Source organism: Eptesicus fuscus, chromosome 19, assembly GCF_027574615.1.
Source record: "Eptesicus fuscus isolate TK198812 chromosome 19, DD_ASM_mEF_20220401, whole genome shotgun sequence".
In the NCBI taxonomy this organism is placed as follows: Eukaryota; Metazoa; Chordata; class Mammalia; order Chiroptera; family Vespertilionidae; genus Eptesicus; species Eptesicus fuscus.
Window position 1 is genome coordinate 27,895,083 of NC_072491.1, and position 17,436 is coordinate 27,912,518.

The 17,436-nt window shown below is 36.9% G+C and overlaps 1 protein-coding gene across 1 annotated transcript; it reads left to right on the forward strand.

Annotated features, from left to right (window-relative positions):
* Positions 1–71: 71 nt before the first annotated feature.
* On the forward strand, positions 72–8,839 carry LOC129147228 (solute carrier family 22 member 22-like). Its single transcript, XM_054708559.1, has 4 exons — positions 72–100; positions 3,654–3,762; positions 7,344–7,547; positions 8,422–8,839. The coding sequence occupies exons 2-4, from the start codon at positions 3,656–3,658 to the stop codon at positions 8,492–8,494; spliced, it is 384 nt and encodes a 127-aa protein (XP_054564534.1). The 5' UTR covers positions 72–100; positions 3,654–3,655; the 3' UTR covers positions 8,495–8,839.
* The last annotated feature ends 8,597 nt before the right edge of the window (positions 8,840–17,436 follow it).

The following is a 17,436-nucleotide window of genomic DNA, read 5'->3' on the forward strand; positions in this document are numbered from 1 at the left end:
TCTTTCCTTTTAATCAAGTTCCTTAAACGGCGGCCTTCAATTGCTTCTGTCCTTTTCTTAGGTGGATTTTGTATCTTACTCAATATATTCGTGCCCAAAGGTAAGAATGGTAGTTTCCAGAAAAATGTTTGAGAATGTTGCTAGTGTTATCTAAAAAGTTTGCTTGTGTTTAATGTACTGATCCAATTCATGTGTGGACAATAACTTCATTGCAGCATGGTGGCATGGTCTAGGTATGCTAACATCAAGTTAATAATAATAAAACATCAGAGTTTAACATATATTTGTATTTAATTTTAGAAATATCTATATATAAATATTATTTGATACTATATAAACTATATTATGTAATATAGACTACAATATAGAATAAATTAGATCATAAATATAGTTGTAGATTATACTAGTAAGTATAGTTGATATAAAGTACAATTTCTTTTTTTTTTCTTTAATCCTCACCTTAGAATGAGCTATTTTCCCATTGAGTTTTGCCCCGGCCAGCGGGGTCTTCTAACGGGGGTACAGAGGCGGCGCACCTAAGAGAATGAGAGACAGACAAGGGACGCAAAGAATGGAGGCAAGACAAAGGGGTTTCTGATCAAGCCTCGAAATTTTATTTTTACAGCGTTCCTTATATGTGGTTTCTAGAAGGGGAGATGTCTAGGGGAGATGGAGGCTGAAAGGGTCATGTGGACTTAGATAATTGACTAAGGTCGTAAAGGGTGCTGACTATAGGTAAAGAATATGGCGGTTGAAGGGCAACTATGGAAAGAATGCTTTGTCCTCAGGCAAGAGGAGGTGGGCCTAGTTTCCGTGAGTTTCTGTTTCAGTAACTTGCTGAAGTAAGCTCAGAGTTAATCCTTTGACCAACTCTTGGCTCCTGACAGAGTTTTAGTCAGAGTAGGAGAGAGAGGGAAAGACAGAGAGAAATATCGATGTGAGAGAAACACATTGATTGTTTGTCTCCTGCATGAACCCTGACCAGGGCTCAGGCTGGGGAAGAGCCTGCAACCTGGATATGTGCCCTTGATTGGAATCGGACCTGGGACCCTTGGGTCCACAGGCCAATGCTCTATTCACTGAGCCAGACTGGCTAGGGTGAATTGATTTCTTTATATAAGTTGATGTATTATAAACTGTAATTGAATTATATATCTGAATTGATACATTACATAATTAACATTAATTTAATTAATATGTCTATTATATATTCAAACATAAATCTTACATTTATTTCTCTTCAACAAACATTTATTTATTATTCTCAACATCACAGATTTTTGATAGGGCTGGCCTCCTGATAAAAATAATGAATAAAATATGTTTTCTGCTATGGAAAAACTTACTTTGTGGAAATGTTTAAAAGCATCATTAGCCTGACTGGTTTAGCTCAGTGGATACAGCGTCGGCCTGCCAACTGAAGGGTCCCAGGTTCGATTCCCGTCAAGGGCACATGCCCAGGTTGCAGGCTCAATCCCCAGTTGGGGGCATGCAGGAGGCAGCCAATCAATGATTCTCTCTCATCATTGATGTTTCTATCTCTCTCTCCCTCTCTGAAATCAATAAATATATTTTTAAAATAATAATAATACAGTAAAAAAATAAAAGCATCATTAAATGTATTGGCCAATGACAAAAGGAGATTTTTTTCTGGGTTATTTGGAAACACTGGTCTTGTTTTCCCACCAGTGACATAGTAGAGATCCCATGTGAAAAAGAGAAGATAAAATCAGCACAGCATATGGAATGGTCAGCATATGAGAGAATGTGAGGACCAGTCAAGCAGGAGCTCTAGTTTTCCCACTTGGTAGTTGGTAGAATTTTTATTCCATTCACTGAAATTTAAAGACAAGAGAAGCAGGCTAGGGGAATGGATGCCTTTGGGTTATATAATTTATCATCCCAACTGAAGCACACTTAAGTGTGAAAAGGAAATGCAATTAATAATTATGCAAGTTCAAAAGGAGTAAATTAAAACGGTCCTAGCCAAATTGAAATGTGTAAAGGATGAGAAAGGATTCCAGTAACAGTCACAAGCAGCAGTGAAATAGGTAATTTAAGTTAATAGTTCGGAGCAGGGATCCTCAAACTTTTTAAACAGGGGGCCAGTTCACTGTCTCTCAGAGAGAAGGAGGGGAGTCGGAGAGTGTGGCGCACATTCCACACATGCACACTGCGGGCCCGGGACGAGTCGGCTGCTAAGCAGGACAGGCAGCAGCGGCAAAAACACCCGGCGGGCCAGATAATGTCCTTGGAGGGGGGGGGGCGGCGCATGTGGCCCAAGGGCTGTAGTTTGAGGACCCCTGGTTTGGAGTATATATTTGAGTTTCCTAGAAAATACCAATAAAAATTATTTTTAAATTAAGATCAGAATCCATGTTCAAGATGCATGTGTGTGTGTATAGGAGCTTTTTCTTTAAGACTAGAAAATAATATACATATATAATATACATTATATAATATAGACTATACAAAATATGATGTATGACATATGGCATATGATATGTAGAGTATTTTAATTTATATATGTATATAATTTTCTACATATGTTCTAAATGATGAGAAATTTAGCAGTTGGAACAGAGACATTATAAACCATATCAAAATCTTTAATAATTCAAGAAGAAGTACAATCAAGAGCACAATGGAAGAGCTGGTATTGAAGATCAAGGATAATGATGGAAGAAAGTATTTTCTCAATTTTTTTTTTCTGATAACAAAATGGTAAATTATATACCTGGTGCAAGGGAGATTGGTGAGTCTTTTGGTGTTCAGAATTTGGTTAAGTATTTGAATTTTAACTGAGATAAATGGAAACTCATGTTTCAGGCTATTGAGAGGAAATATTTAAACACTTTCCATGTAACACAAGGATTTATTTCATGTTAATATCTTTGAGTTTACAGAAGTCCCCATTACATTTTTGTCATTCAGGAAAACCTACAGTCAGTGGACTTTTTTGAAATCTAACCTAATTTTCTCAATGGTTTGAGAACTCAAATATATTATCAATTAAGTATAGAAACCACTCACCTCTTAATCCCTTATCTTTGCAAATACAATGGCACTAAAAGATATATGGTACTTTCAGAAGCATCACACTTAACTGAGGTTCCCTGGGAGAAATTCTTGTATCTCTTATGTCTATCCAAAGTCAAACAGAATTCTCATTCCTTAGAAGCCCTTCAATTACATTCATGTTATATGCAAATTCATTAAATGCAGTTTATCTGGAGTTCTAGAGAGAATTTCAAAGTAGGTTCAAATTCTGACTCCAAGAATATAATATTGGAAAATGGAGTAATATAACAATCTCAGAACAGGGGAAAATTATAATCTCATAACTGTAGAAAAGACTGAAAAATATCACATATTTCCTACCCCTCATATGTTGTTCTTGTAAGAATCATCATTAACTTTGTCATCCTCATTCTGAACTGAACAAAATAATTATATATACTGGTTTAACAATTATGAAAAATATTAGACTCTTACTAAAATCAATAGAAATATTCTTATTCATGTTACATATACTCATTAAAAGGGGGGCCATTACAAATAACCAACAGTAGATGAGGTTATAAATGCCAGGTAATTTATATGCTTCATCATATTGACTTAGGCTCTCTAACGATATTCTCTTAACCTCACAGACATGCCTTTCATACGCCTTGGACTTACTATGTTGGGAAAAGGATTGATGGCAATATACTTCAGCATTAGTATGATCTATAATCATGAACTCATACCCACAGGGCTCAGGTAAGCCACTGAACTCTCCTTACTAAGACTGAAATTGAGAGTTTCCTAGAATTATCTAGATACTTAAATAAGTCTAAATGAAGTCTGTACTCAAAGGAACTTCAACTAATTCCCATGGTGATTTAAAAACCACCCTTGGGCCCTGACCAGTGTGTTCAGTGGTTAGAGCAGTGGTTCTCAACCTTCCTACTGCCGCGACCCTTTAATATAGTTCCTCATGTTGTGCTGACCCCCAATTATAAAATTATTTTTGTTGCTACTTCATAACTATAATTTTGCTACTGTTATGAATCATAATGTAAATATCTGTGTTTTCTGATGCTAAGCTAAGGTGACCAGACGTCCCGCTTTTGGCGGGTCAGTTCCGATTTTTAATAATTTGACCCACGTCCCGTGGCATTTTAAAAAAGTCCCGATTTTTGGAAAGAATGCATGACAAGCTAGGGAACGGCAGGAGAACAGGAAGGGAATATACGGTTTTCGGCGGCCATGTGGCTATTTAGCCAGGATATGAGTTTTATATTATTTTTGTTAATTTTATAATGTTAAACTTTAATAATAACAAATAATTGTTGAGAACTGCTTATCAAAGTTCGCATTGTTGATCGGTTGTTAGAATTTGACCACCATTGTTTGGACTTAATGAACAATGGCATTTTTGGGGATTGGCAACGACGAAAACATTTTGTAACTGTCTCTCAGACGATACACATCGTACTGCGTGCTAGTAAACTAGTTAAACAAGTGATGTCATTACAAATCAGCTATTCAGATAATTTAGGTAATTTATTTATTTATTTCATAAATACATAAATTTTCTTGAATTTAGCAGTCAGTACTCGTATTATTTATATTTTATAGTGGCAGCAAAAAGTCTAGCGCCGGCCTTGAAAGTGACACTTACGACTTACGTTATGGCAAATTCATGACATTTTAAACAACGACAGCAATCTACTAAAAAAAATTCACTCAAATGAGAAATATGCCAAAGAATAAAATAATACTATACATAATTTTTTATTTAGTATATTTATAAATTGTACTTACGTTGAAATTTAAAAAAATATATTACAATACTATTTTTGTGTTCTATGAAAATTTTTGTTGCTCCATATAGACCAAATTTTTAATCAAGAGCACCCCTCCCCGCCCCCCCATCAATGGTGTCCCGCTTTACCAATGTTAAAATCTGGTCACCTTATCTTAAGCAACCCCTGTGAAAGGGTCGTTTGACCCCCAAAGGGGTCGCGACCCACAGGTTGAGAATCACTGGGTTAGATGTCTGAGCACTGAAGGGTCTTGGGTTTGATTCCCAGTCAACTGCATGTATTTGGGTTACAGGTTTGATCCTCAGCCAATCAGGGCTCATGCAAGAGGCAACCAGTTGATGTTGTCCCTCTCATATAGCTCGCTCGCTCTCTCTCGCGCTCTCTCTCTCTCTCTCTCTCTCTCTCTCTCTCTCTCGCGCTCTCTCTCTCTCCTCTTCCTCCTCCTTCCTTCCCTTCCATTCTCTCTAAAAAGCAATGGGGAAAAAAATATCCTTGGGTAAGGGTTAAAAAAAAGTAAAAACCACCCTTGGCAAAACTTTGGTTACCCACAGTTAGTCTAGAATATTTTCTCAAAATTCTGATACTTTTTCAAGTAATCATAACTACTTGTCCCCAGAGATTTTCCATTGAATCCCTCTTATCTCCACAAACACATTCATAAAAAAACTGACTGAGCTTTCTTGCCACGCTATGATCTTATTCACTAGATTATTTCAATCCCACCCTGTGTGCCTCTGTCTTACACAGCTAAATTTTTCTGTTAATGCTCAATCCCATAGACACAGTTAAATACTCTTGAATTTTGGCTCTGAATTTAAACTATGACATGATTTAAACTGAATCATTACTAGAAAACTATATCTGGTCATTGTAACATCCTAATCACTAAAAAGGTTTCACAACATATCATAAACCAGAGCAATGCAAGTTTTATTGGTTTTCAGACTCAATATTATACTCAATCACCATGTAAAACCTCTACCCATTTTTTGTTTGTTACTCCTCACTGGAGGATAATTTTTCCACTGATTTTTAGAGAGAGTGGATTGGAGGGGGGGAGGGGAGACAGAGAGAAGGAGAGAAACGTTGATGTATGACAGACACAACCTGCAACCCAGGTATGTGCCCTTAAGTGGGAATTGAACCCGTGATGCTTTGTTGCATGGTCAGATGCTCTAACTACTGAGAAACACAAGCCAGGATTCTACCCTTTTTTTTTTTTTATTGTTAGAGATCTACCTAATCTTCTTTAAAAGTGAATGTGAATACACTAAATATTTAATGGACTCTGTATGAAACTCATGATAATCGCTTAACAGAATTGAGTAAATTCATAGATAAAGGAATAATATTCCAAAGTGGAAGCATTTCAAAATCATTGAGAAAAACAGGGTTCCAAAGTAATTTATCTGTAGTACAAAAGGCACATAATTATACATGTGATATAATTAACATTTTAGTGCACCTACTCTCAAAAGGCATATAGTTCATTAAATAAAACACATTTCTACACAAAAAGATGAGGAGAAGGAAGAATAAAAGGAAAAGAAGAAATGGAGAGGACTGGAGAGCAAGAGGAGGAAGAGGAATAAACAGAAGAGAATAAGAAGATTTAAGAAATTTCTATGAACTAGACATAAATATCGGCCCTTGACAATAAGTCCATTAACACAAAAAAAAAAAACAGGGCTTCCCTCCATAGACCTATTTTATTAGTAATCAGTGACACTAAATAAAAAAAATATAATAAGGAAATACCACCTTTACATACATGGTCTAAAGCAGCGGTTCTCAACCTGTGGGTCGCGACCCCTTTGGGGGTCGAATGACCCTTTCACAGGGGTCGCCTAAGACCATCGGAAAACACAGATATTTACATTACGATTCATTAACAGTAGCAAAATTACAGTTATGAAGTAGCAACGAAAATAATTTTATAATTGGGGGTCACCACAACATGAGGAACTGTATCGAGGCATTAGGAAGGTTGAAAACCACTGGTCTAAAGGAAATTAACAGTGTTTTTCATTAGACCAAGAATGAGGGATGGGTGAATCAGCAAGAGAGGTTAGAGTAGGCCTCATTCTTTCTGGATAAACATACAAATTGTGATCCAAAAGCTAGCATGTGAAGTTAGCTAAAACAAACAAACAAACAAACAAACAAACAAACTTCTACCACATGTTGTCTAGAAACTCAAAAGGCCAGTGTAATTGAAATTTAACATTTAAGAGGAGACACACTATCATGAGCACCAAAGTTGGCAACATGGTAATGAGCGCAGTAAGGCATTTAGATTTCATCTTCAGGCCAAGGAGAATCCCTGAAGCACTATATATAAAGAAGAAAACAAAAGCAATTTTGCAAATTATAACTATTATATCTTGTCTTTATTTATAAGATACCATACACATACTTTAAACCAACAGAACCCAGTGAAAGATGACCTTGTGTTCAAGTTGTCGAGAAAGGCTTAACAAGTCTCCAAGAGAAGACAAAGATTCACTTAAACAATGTTTTCTTATTCTCAAGGTCCAGAGCAGAGGGTGGAATTGTATTCATGTCTGGTCTGGCCTCATCTCTGAGCAGTCTAGCATTAATCACAAGGCAGTATTTTGAACACTTGCCAACGATTCTGTATGGAACTTGCCCCATCATGGCTGCCATCTGTGTCTACTTCCTACCAGAGACTTTAAACCTTCCACTTCCAGACACCATACAGGATGTAGAAAGAAGGTAAGAAACAGGGCATATTTTGTTTGTTAGTTTTTCTTTGATAAATCAGTTTTTTTTAATCATGCGATAAACTGGAAAAGACTAACTTAATTTTCAACATGGTTGAAAAATCCCAGTATAAGTGATGATATCGTGAATATTGATTTTAGAAGTTAAATATTTGATGTTGAACCTGATTAGCCCTGTGACTCATCATAACCATTTGAATGTGCTAGAAGTAAAGTTGTACAGCTCTAGGTCTGAACTTTAAAGAAGCTGAGAGCTGGATTTTCAGTCAGAATTCCTGGAAATTTGCCTTAGCCGGTTTGGCTCAGTGGATAAAGCAAAGGGTCCTGGGTTCAATTCCGGTCAAGGGCCCACACCTTGGTTGCAGGCTCCTCCCCATCCAGGGCCCTGGTTGGGGCTCATGCAGGAGGCAACCAATCGATGAGCTTCTCTCCCATTGATATTTCTCTCTGTCTTTCCCCCTCTCTCTTCCACTCTCTAAAAATCAGTGGAAAAATATCCTCAGGTGAAAATTAAAGAGAGAATTCCTGGAAATTTAACACATAGGTTTTGGCTCCAGAGGCTCTTCTGGTGATGGCATTATTTTTTTCTCTCCAAAAATAGGACCCCAAGGCAAGGAATCATGACACTGTTCTTGGGTGTACATCTGTGCAATTTGCTTGTTGGTTTGTGTGGTTTTTTTTCCAGCTTCTCAACACTTATCAGTAATGAGAATAATTTAGCAAGCTTCTTCAACAGGTTGCTGTGAGAAGATGATGAGGGCAGTTTTAACTGCCCAATGAAGTACAAATAAGTTGTATTGTTACCTATTTGCCACCATATCCAACACTTACAACGAATTCTGCCATCCCTGTTTCTTTCATTTCAGACACAAAAACTATAAGAAAACGAGTACCAAGGAAGAAGAGAGCAATGACGTCCAAGACACCACAGAGTGTTAACATTGTCCTTGGACTGCGTCCATGAAATCAAGAGCTTGTTCACATTCATCCTCCTTAGAGCAAACACTGAGATATGTCCTTATTATGTCAATTCATGACCCACTCTTTGTGGCCTGGAAGAGCATTTAGGATTTCCTCAAGTACACATGAGGGAAACCTCTGGATTTAAAACCAGGGAACATTGGTTCCAATTCATAGTCAGTAACTTACTAATCATTAAACACTGAGCAAGTGTGTGTCTCCTCAAGGCTTGTTGCTTCCCTTGAAGTGGGATATTGAGATCTGCCCTTGTTACCTTACAAGGTTATTGTGATGACAGTGTGAATAAAGCATATAAAATAATTTCAAAATATAAAAATTAGAAAATGTTACTGTAAAGAATAAAATGTTTTAGTCACCTTAAACTGTTTGTTTTTGACATTTTGTTTGAGATTTGCTGTTCTTTATAGAATCATCTACTATTTCTTGTCATGCAGACCAAATTTCATATATTAGCTACATTTCCCTGCCTGCAAATCAAAATTTATTTCTGAAAGCACTAAATGAGCAGAAGGATTCTGAAGAAGCAATACGGATCATTTCTCAACTTTGTTCCACAGTTCTATAGTGAAATGTTGGTTCAAAAATAGCCACTAGACATTGAGGAAAAGCAGAAAATGTATGATTGTTATGTTTACAAGTGTAGGGATCAAAGAGCTGGTGTCTCAGTGGTGGCATCATTCTCACCTTTTCATCACACCCTTCACTCCATGTCCTTTCCATATTCTGTATTCTGAACGTATCTGCTTGATGCCCAATTTGATCACATTTTACAAAGCTTTAGTTGAAGAGCAGCAAACAAATAATTTGTTTCTTCACCACCTTTTATGTGCCAGTCAGTCTAAGTCATTTCCAGGCACAATCTCATTTAACATTTCAATAATCCTCTAAGGGAGATCATTCTTATGTCTACTTTATAATTAATGAAACTGATGCACAAAGAGAAAAAGCAACTTTTTCCATGTCACACAGTATGCACAATGATAGACATCTTCCTTCAGGCCCCTAAATTTTTGAAGCTATCTCCTGCTTTTCCCTCCCTTTTCCTTCCTTCTTCCCTCTCGGCTTCTGTTCTGTCATCCTTTATTTCAAGTTATTTCCTTTAGAAAGATTTTCTTAACTTACTGGCCCATCCCCCCCCCCTTACCCCTTTAAACTCTGATTCACAAACATCTCTTTATTTTTAACCTCATTTACTTATTTGCAGTAAAGGAGTTTGTGCTCAAACATTGTTTGAAAGATGTCTTAATTGCTTAGGTGCTCTTAAAGAAGATTGATATTTGATAAAATTCTAAAGGCAGTATTTTACTGAATGAAAGAACAATCTGTCACATGACTTTTATCTTTGGCTATGAGCGGCACTAAGGTCTCTGGAGGGCTGTAGTTAGGATTTAGTATGTTAAAAATATGGGGGGATGGGGAGGTAATGGGAGAGTAAGGACACATATGTAATACCTTAATCAATAAAGAAATTTAAAAAAATATATACATGTAAGAAATGCTGTTATTATAAAGAAAAATATTTCCCCCAGAATCCCATCGTTATATGCCATAGAGCAAAATATCTCTCAAGAAAAGTTTCACTGCTACTTAGTATTAATATTCATTTGTTCACTTGTCTACTCAACCTATTTACCTTTTCTTATTAGTGCCAGTGATCTTTTCTTGTGTTTATATAGAGAACACATGCCAAGCTGCAGTCTATTGACAGAAGAGTCAAATAATCAATAAATACAGTTTTAAAAAATCCAAACCATTATTTGACAGCAGTTGGCTGACTGATTTTCCTCATAATGTTTAAGCTCCTAAGAACAAAGACACTTCATAGAATTGGGAACCACAGATTTCATAGAATTGAGATGAAGCGTTTAGATAGCCTAGATTTTTAATTACATGAGCCCCAAGGAGATCCACTGAGATATTCCAGGGATTGCTCCTGGGGTGACAGCAGTGACAAGCAGCCACCATGTTGAACAAAGCAGTTCCACTTTATTCTTTTTTATTGATGTTCCCTTAATATTTCACTTTAAGAAAGCATAGCACAGCCTTAACAAAGTTTGAAAAATCAGTGATTGTCATTCTCTTTCAATTTATAAATCAGATAACAGAAAGAAATGTAGTATCATTTTTAATGTCACATACCTAATTATAATTAGTGGCAAAGTTTTACTCTTACTCCCCGGTGTGGGATCTTCTTACTATTCAACACCAACAGCTCCATTAACACAGCTCCAGATTTTTCCATGTAGAGTAGCTACTGAGTGGTGCATGGCAATAGTGACAGAATCCCTAAATTGAGCCGTTAGACATGTATAGCATCCAGGCCTTTAAACAGAAAGAGTTGAAATCTATAATCAGGAACCAAATACAACAAGAAGAAAGTTCCAATGAACAACAGAGAAGATCAGAGACTGGGCTTAAGAATTTCTGTCTAAACAAGCAGAACTAAAGAAACAGAAAATGATGGTGGAAGATGAAAAGAGAAAGTGATTCAAGAGACAGAGCCAAGCTTAATTTCAAGAGTCATTTTGTGATATGATGAAAGGATAAGATGCAAAATCCAAGAAGGAACCTGGAATTAGTACCCAAAATCCAACCACCAAAAAAAAAAGTGGGGGGAAGACAGTCTGGAAAGGAAATCAGAATAATGAACAATGCAACACCAGCAACACAGCGATGTTTCATCTGTGAGCTCTGAATCAAAGTCGGTTTCTCTCTGCTTATTTTATTTAAAAACCCAAAGAGACAGAGCTTATTCTTCTGTTAGGTAGAAAGCCAGAGAGAGAGGATGCACCCCTGGATTGCCAGGTGGTCAGTCCTGGGGTAGAGATCTGGCTTGTGATGGATATGATAATGAGTCATTATAGTAGGTAATGTCCTGATTCCAATAAGAGCAGAGGAATCCATGGAGAATAGTAAGTGCCTTCATTAAATCAAAACATAATAGTCTTGATTTCTACATCTTGGCTCCAATAAATGATTTTCTTACTTATGCTGAGACAGGTCAATGATCTCAATATCAATTCTGAAAGGCTGAGAAGCCAATTAAATGCTCATAGCTCAGGGCCACTTTAGGCAATAGCAGCTTATCTATTTTTGACCAAGGACAGTGAATAGCAGAGAATATATGCCCACCATGGACAAGAAATGTAATTTACCTGTAGCTAAATTTTATTCTACAACAATTTGGCAAGGTCATATTTTTAAGGTGGACTAATTTCCTCAATTTTGCTTGGCTTTTATTGCCTTCTCAAAATTCGGATACATAATATCAAACAGATGGCTTGAACCAGTGAATAAATAGGTCATAAAAGAGTTTTGTGTACTTCATTGTTCTGGATTATGGCTAAACACAGCAATCAAGCTCTGCTGAAACCTGGATGAAATTGCTAGTTTCACTTTGTTTGAGTTCCAGATGATCTGGAAGAAATAAAACTTCTCCAGGAGCAAGTGTTCTTGGAATCCCTTCTTTACATAATTTGTCCAAGAAATCAATTTAACCTTTCTGAAGTTTTCCAAGCTATAGCTTTTTTTTTAAAAAAAAAAAAAAGACCTAGGAAAATCATGTCTTTATTATTATTCATCCATAGAAAACATGCTAACTAATTATTAGACACCATGAATGTTCAATGGAGAGAATTATTATGATAGAGTGGGAAGTAAAGACATAAAAACTATAGAAGGTTGTGTGGACAATACAAATGCAGAGCTCAAATCAATGAAAACATACATTGAGCACCTACCAGTCCAAGTTCAGTCTTCCCAGATGGCAAAAGACCACATTCAAGTAACCTTCAGTAAAGGATTATACTTTATTATCTCGCAACTCTGAGAACTAGATTCCGTATTTAAATTGTCAATCATGTGTTGTTTTTTTCCCTCTTATGTCTAATGGACTGAAGAGGTTCTTTACCAGGTTTTATGAGAACCACAGAGGACTGAGACACAAACCTATACTATATACTAAGCTATCTGAAACAGACCAGTTGTAAGATATTAGGGAAATGTGATGACAATGGCAACCAGGAAAGTTAATGTTCCATCTAAAGCCAGATGCTGCTCACCTCCAGTCAATGATGTCATGAATGCTTTGTCAGACCTTCTGGTTTTTTAAGAGAAACTTGATTGACTACCCCTTAGATTTAAGTCAAGTTGCCCAATATGCAATCTGGTTATCTGAAACCTAGGACATATGAGCCCCAAATCACTGAGTGAGCTCTGCAAAGAGCACTGAACGAAGGAGTATCCAAATCTAAAGGAACCTGAGTAGTTACCTGCTAATATAGGAACTCAACTGTGATGCAATATCCCTACCTAACAAGTAAATTGATTGCTCAACCATTGCTTTTATACCCCCAAGGAAATTTGCCATTGGTTATATTAAAAGCTTAGGTTTATTCTCAAGATATTCCCACTGAGGCAACATGGACCACTATAAAAATTTCTATTCTGCTCAGACTTAATGAGGTGAAACCAGAAATTGATGGATTCTGCATTTGTGTGCTCCATGGAAAGATCTTTCTACCTGAAAAAATGGTCACTAAAGGAGTTTACATTGAAAGCCATAATAAATAAGCTATAGTTTATTTAGTACACAACATGATGTATGTAAAAAGTACTAATATTTATTTAATGCAATGTGGTAGCTTGCACTGTATCCCAAAGAACTAACATGAACTTCATAGTGAATTTCTCTGTTCCCTAAATGGCATCACCCTTTCTCATTTCCAAAACAGAAACAGCTTTTAGGTAATGTGTCTCTATTTTATGAAACTGATAGATAAAAATAGATCTCAAAAAATTGATTTGTGTTCTTTGATGTCCAACTATTTTATATCATTGTACACTATTCACAGACTTAAGCATACATTATTATAATAACATAAGCACCTCAGCGGGGAAAAAAAACTGGAATGAGCTGATAAACCAAACTAGACTTATTCACTAATGTCCTAAGCAGGGTCATAGTATGACCCAATGGGTCATTAAGGTCTTTAGGATCATAATGATCATTATGATCACTTTTGACATAATCATCAGAAGAATTCAGGTTTTCTGATCACATTCATACTACATGCAAAACAGTTTCAACCAATTGCTTTTTTAAAAAACTACCTTGCCTCTTGATTATGAATGCGTCATCAAAGACTCTGTTACCTCCCTGCTAGCTGGAAGTCAGAGGACTCACTTCTTAGTGACAAACCCAATCAGAAAGTACAGGGCCAGAGATGAAAGGATCTATATAAATATATTGGCCTCCTGAGATTCCCATCCTTGATGCACAATGGAAAACCAACTTGGTTTTACATTGTAGAATATAAAGTCAAAATAATGAATTGGCACCATATAGACAATACTGATAGTTATGATGGACAGAGGAAAAATGAAAGGGGTATATGCATGTCAATCACCAAACCAATAGAGATCTGAGTGTCCACCACATGCCTAACACTGTGTCAAATGGCTTAGAGAACAAAAGAAATACGTAAGCTATTTGTACAGGCCAGACCTACATTCATCAAATTATAAAGAAATAGATGTAGTTTAGAGAGAAATCAACAGATATGCAGTGGTCACAGATATGATAGTTGGGAGAATTCAAATAACAAAAACTTAAGAGAGTTAAAACAATTATTTTAAAATAGCCACCACTTACTAAGCATTTACTACATGCCATGTTCTGTTCTATATAATTTAAACCCATTATTCAATTTAATTTTTGTAATAAACCATTTATAAGGTTATTCCTATTCCCATTTTGCAAGTGAGCATCCCCAAGTTTTCACCACTAATATGTGATAAAGTCAAGATATATAATTGTTCTACTTGTCTCAAAAGACAATACCTTTAAGTATTATGATAATTTTTAGAATTAGATAGTACATTAAAAGAAGTTACAAAATAGAGGAATACATGTAAAATGGAATTCTGACATTATGTATGCTGCATTTGTACATGTGTGCATGTAGGTGCACACATGCAGGGTGACTTGTCATCACATATTATGGTTAGATGGCAAGATCAGTGATTGCCTTAGACTTCTCTCATCTCCAAAGCACCAAAAATCTCCTCTATCAAGAATCTTGGGGACGCTACTTCTAAGAAATTTTAAAATGTATGTATGTAGTGTTTCCCAACATTGAGAGTCTCAACACACAGATCAATGGTAACCCCTATAGCTCTGTCCCAAGCCCCAGGGAAAACAAAACCTCAAAACATCTCTGGGTCATTCCTACTGTCAAGTTAGCATATTTTTACTCACAACTGATTCAATACTAAAGAATTTTTACTGGGAATTATTTGCTGCTTTAACCATCTTGTACAAGAGGAGGAAAGAGGAGAAAGAAGTCTACTTGATCTTCTGCAGTATTCTACTGAGCCATATAAAATATTTCTGTCTGGGAGAGCTATCCATTATTTACATTTTCTTTTCTCCAAGCCCTGAATTCTTGTCCTGTTCACCTTGCTCTGGTGAATGACCTTCATCTGCTTATCTCACAGATGTAAAGACCCAAAGGTTGTCAAAGAGTTGCCACCATTATTCAAATGTTAGATTATCATTCACATAAATAATTGTATCAAATAAAAATGAAAATAATAGTCTATTCAAAATAAGAACAGAAGAACAAAATGACTTCATTTATGAGTACAGTAGACTAGGCTTTGGACTTGATACATGGTATACATTATTTGCCATCTTCATAACCTGCTTGATTCTTTATCACGGTGTATTTAACCTTTTGCACTCGGATGTCGAGTGTGACTCGACACAGTTAGTATTAGAATAAAGGAATCGAGAAAAAAGCAAGCAAGTGCAAAGGGTTAATACCAAATACATGTGAGATTTAGGAGTGGAAAGAAGAGTCAAGTCATAGGACTTTTCCTTTTGACAATGGTAAAGAGAGATTGTCCATCTGTCTTTCCTTTACAAGGCCAGTGTGAAGTATTAACGTTTATTTTTGAGTGGAAACAAAGTAACCCAGTCATCATACTTAAGAAATGAGGCTATTACAGATGATAAATGTGTTGTTGTTATTATCCTCACCTAAGAATATTGTTCCATTGATTTTTAGAGAGTGGAAGGGAGGGGGAGAGACAAAGGGAGAGAAACACCAACATGAGAGAGACACATTGATTGGCTGCCTCCTGCACATACCCCCCAGGGCCAGGGATCAAGCATGCAATCGAAGTACATGCCCTAGACTGGAATCAAACCTAGGACCTTCAGTCCGCAGGCCAACGCTCTATCCACTGAGCAAAACCGGCCAGGGCAATGCTCATATTTTGACAGGTGTGTTGGTTATATGTACACATTTATCAAAACTCATCTTAACTGTGCTCTCAAGGTCTGTGCAGTTCACTGTATGCAAATTATACCTTACAAAAATTTATAATAAGAGAGTAACAGGGACGTGAGGTGGTCATGTAAATTAAATTGGTACTGGAGAGGTACAGTGTTTTGATTATTTCTGAGCAACATATACATTACTGAGGAATTCTTAAGTTCCCCCATTTGATAGAAGAAATGAGTCTAATACCAAACTGAATATGTTGGTAGGTGGGGCTTGCCTTTGAAGTAATTGTGTAGTTTCTACACAGATGAGGAGCAGGGTGTGCAGGGAAGTGAAGTACTAGCTTTGGAATCCCCATCTGTTCCCCACTTGGTGTCCCCAGAAGCTTAACAGGATTTGGCAGGAGACTGACACACAGATGGGAGGGAAGCCCTGTGAACCCTCTGAGGGGAAATAGCCCGGGTGAGGCTTCTCAGCCCTACATACAAGATTCCTGTGATAACCCACAATCTCTTCAGCCAAGTTTCCCCTTTACAGGCTTCTCTTGTGCAGTCAATCCTATACGGTATGATTCATGGAGTCCTCAATCCCCGATACTATCCTTCATAATGATCTCAACCTCTTAACTGTGTTATTGCCCTAATGGGCCAGATTCTCATGCTCTATAAAAACTCTACGGGAATCCAGGATGGCCTGGAGCCCATGTTAGCAGTGCTGATGGCTGCAAATCTTTGTCCAAACGTCTGTGTCAATTTTAGGACTCCCACATAATGTGGGTGGCCAGAAATACATTCCTCCGTGGCTACTAAGCCAACTAACTGCATGATTTCCCATTAAAAAGTATTCCCTTAGCGACCCTGAATTGGACACATCTAGACTAAGCTACTGTAAATAAGTGTAGCTGGGCCTGTCTACTGGTGACATATGGCTATGATGTCTGCAGAAATTCCACATTATAGCATAGGGGTTACTTGCCAGCTCCGATCAACTGACCACAGCTTCCTGGTTGCATTATCGACCATACTTGCAAAGCATGCCCAGGCTTACAGCAAAGGAGACTGCGTCACAGTGATTTCCAATTAGGGAAAATGGTGAAGAGAATGACAGTGCACCATGCTACCTATTTGTCACTTCCGGTACTACTAAGACAGCACAGGACGTGGCCGTGCGAAGACCTGAATTCTAGAGCTGCATTTAACGCTAACTAGCTCTGTGACATGAGGAGTACAGCATCACTGTGGGTCTGATTTTACTCTCAGGAATAACAAAGGGCTCAAATAATAATTGACCTCGAAACACCACTTCACCTACATTATTCTGTGAATCATCAGATCAGCACCTCTCTCTTTCTAGAGAGGCTCATGCCTTCCTGCTTTTTCTCTCATCCAGTAATATTAAGTGTATATAGGAACAAACTCATTGAAAATATTATACTTTATCAATTGCCATATCATTGTATTCACTCAAACATGAAATGTTTGTTTTCTTTTTAATCAGTTATTTATCTGACCCATAAAGTGGTTGCAGATTGTAAATTAATGCTTTATTGAGAATTTCCACCTGCCTATCTATCATGTTTGTTTTCTGAATGAGCATATAATGAATGTTCTA

Excerpts from the sequence above, each read along its gene's own strand:
- LOC129147228 (XM_054708559.1), top strand. The coding sequence starts at position 3,656 with ATGCCTTTCATACGCCTTGGACTTACTATGTTGGGAAAAGGATTGATG. Across the intron at positions 3,763-7,343 it reads CTCATACCCACAGGGCTCAG|GTCCAGAGCAGAGGGTGGAA; the intron begins GTAAGCCACTGA and ends CTTATTCTCAAG. Across the intron at positions 7,548-8,421 it reads ATACAGGATGTAGAAAGAAG|ACACAAAAACTATAAGAAAA; the intron begins GTAAGAAACAGG and ends CTTTCATTTCAG.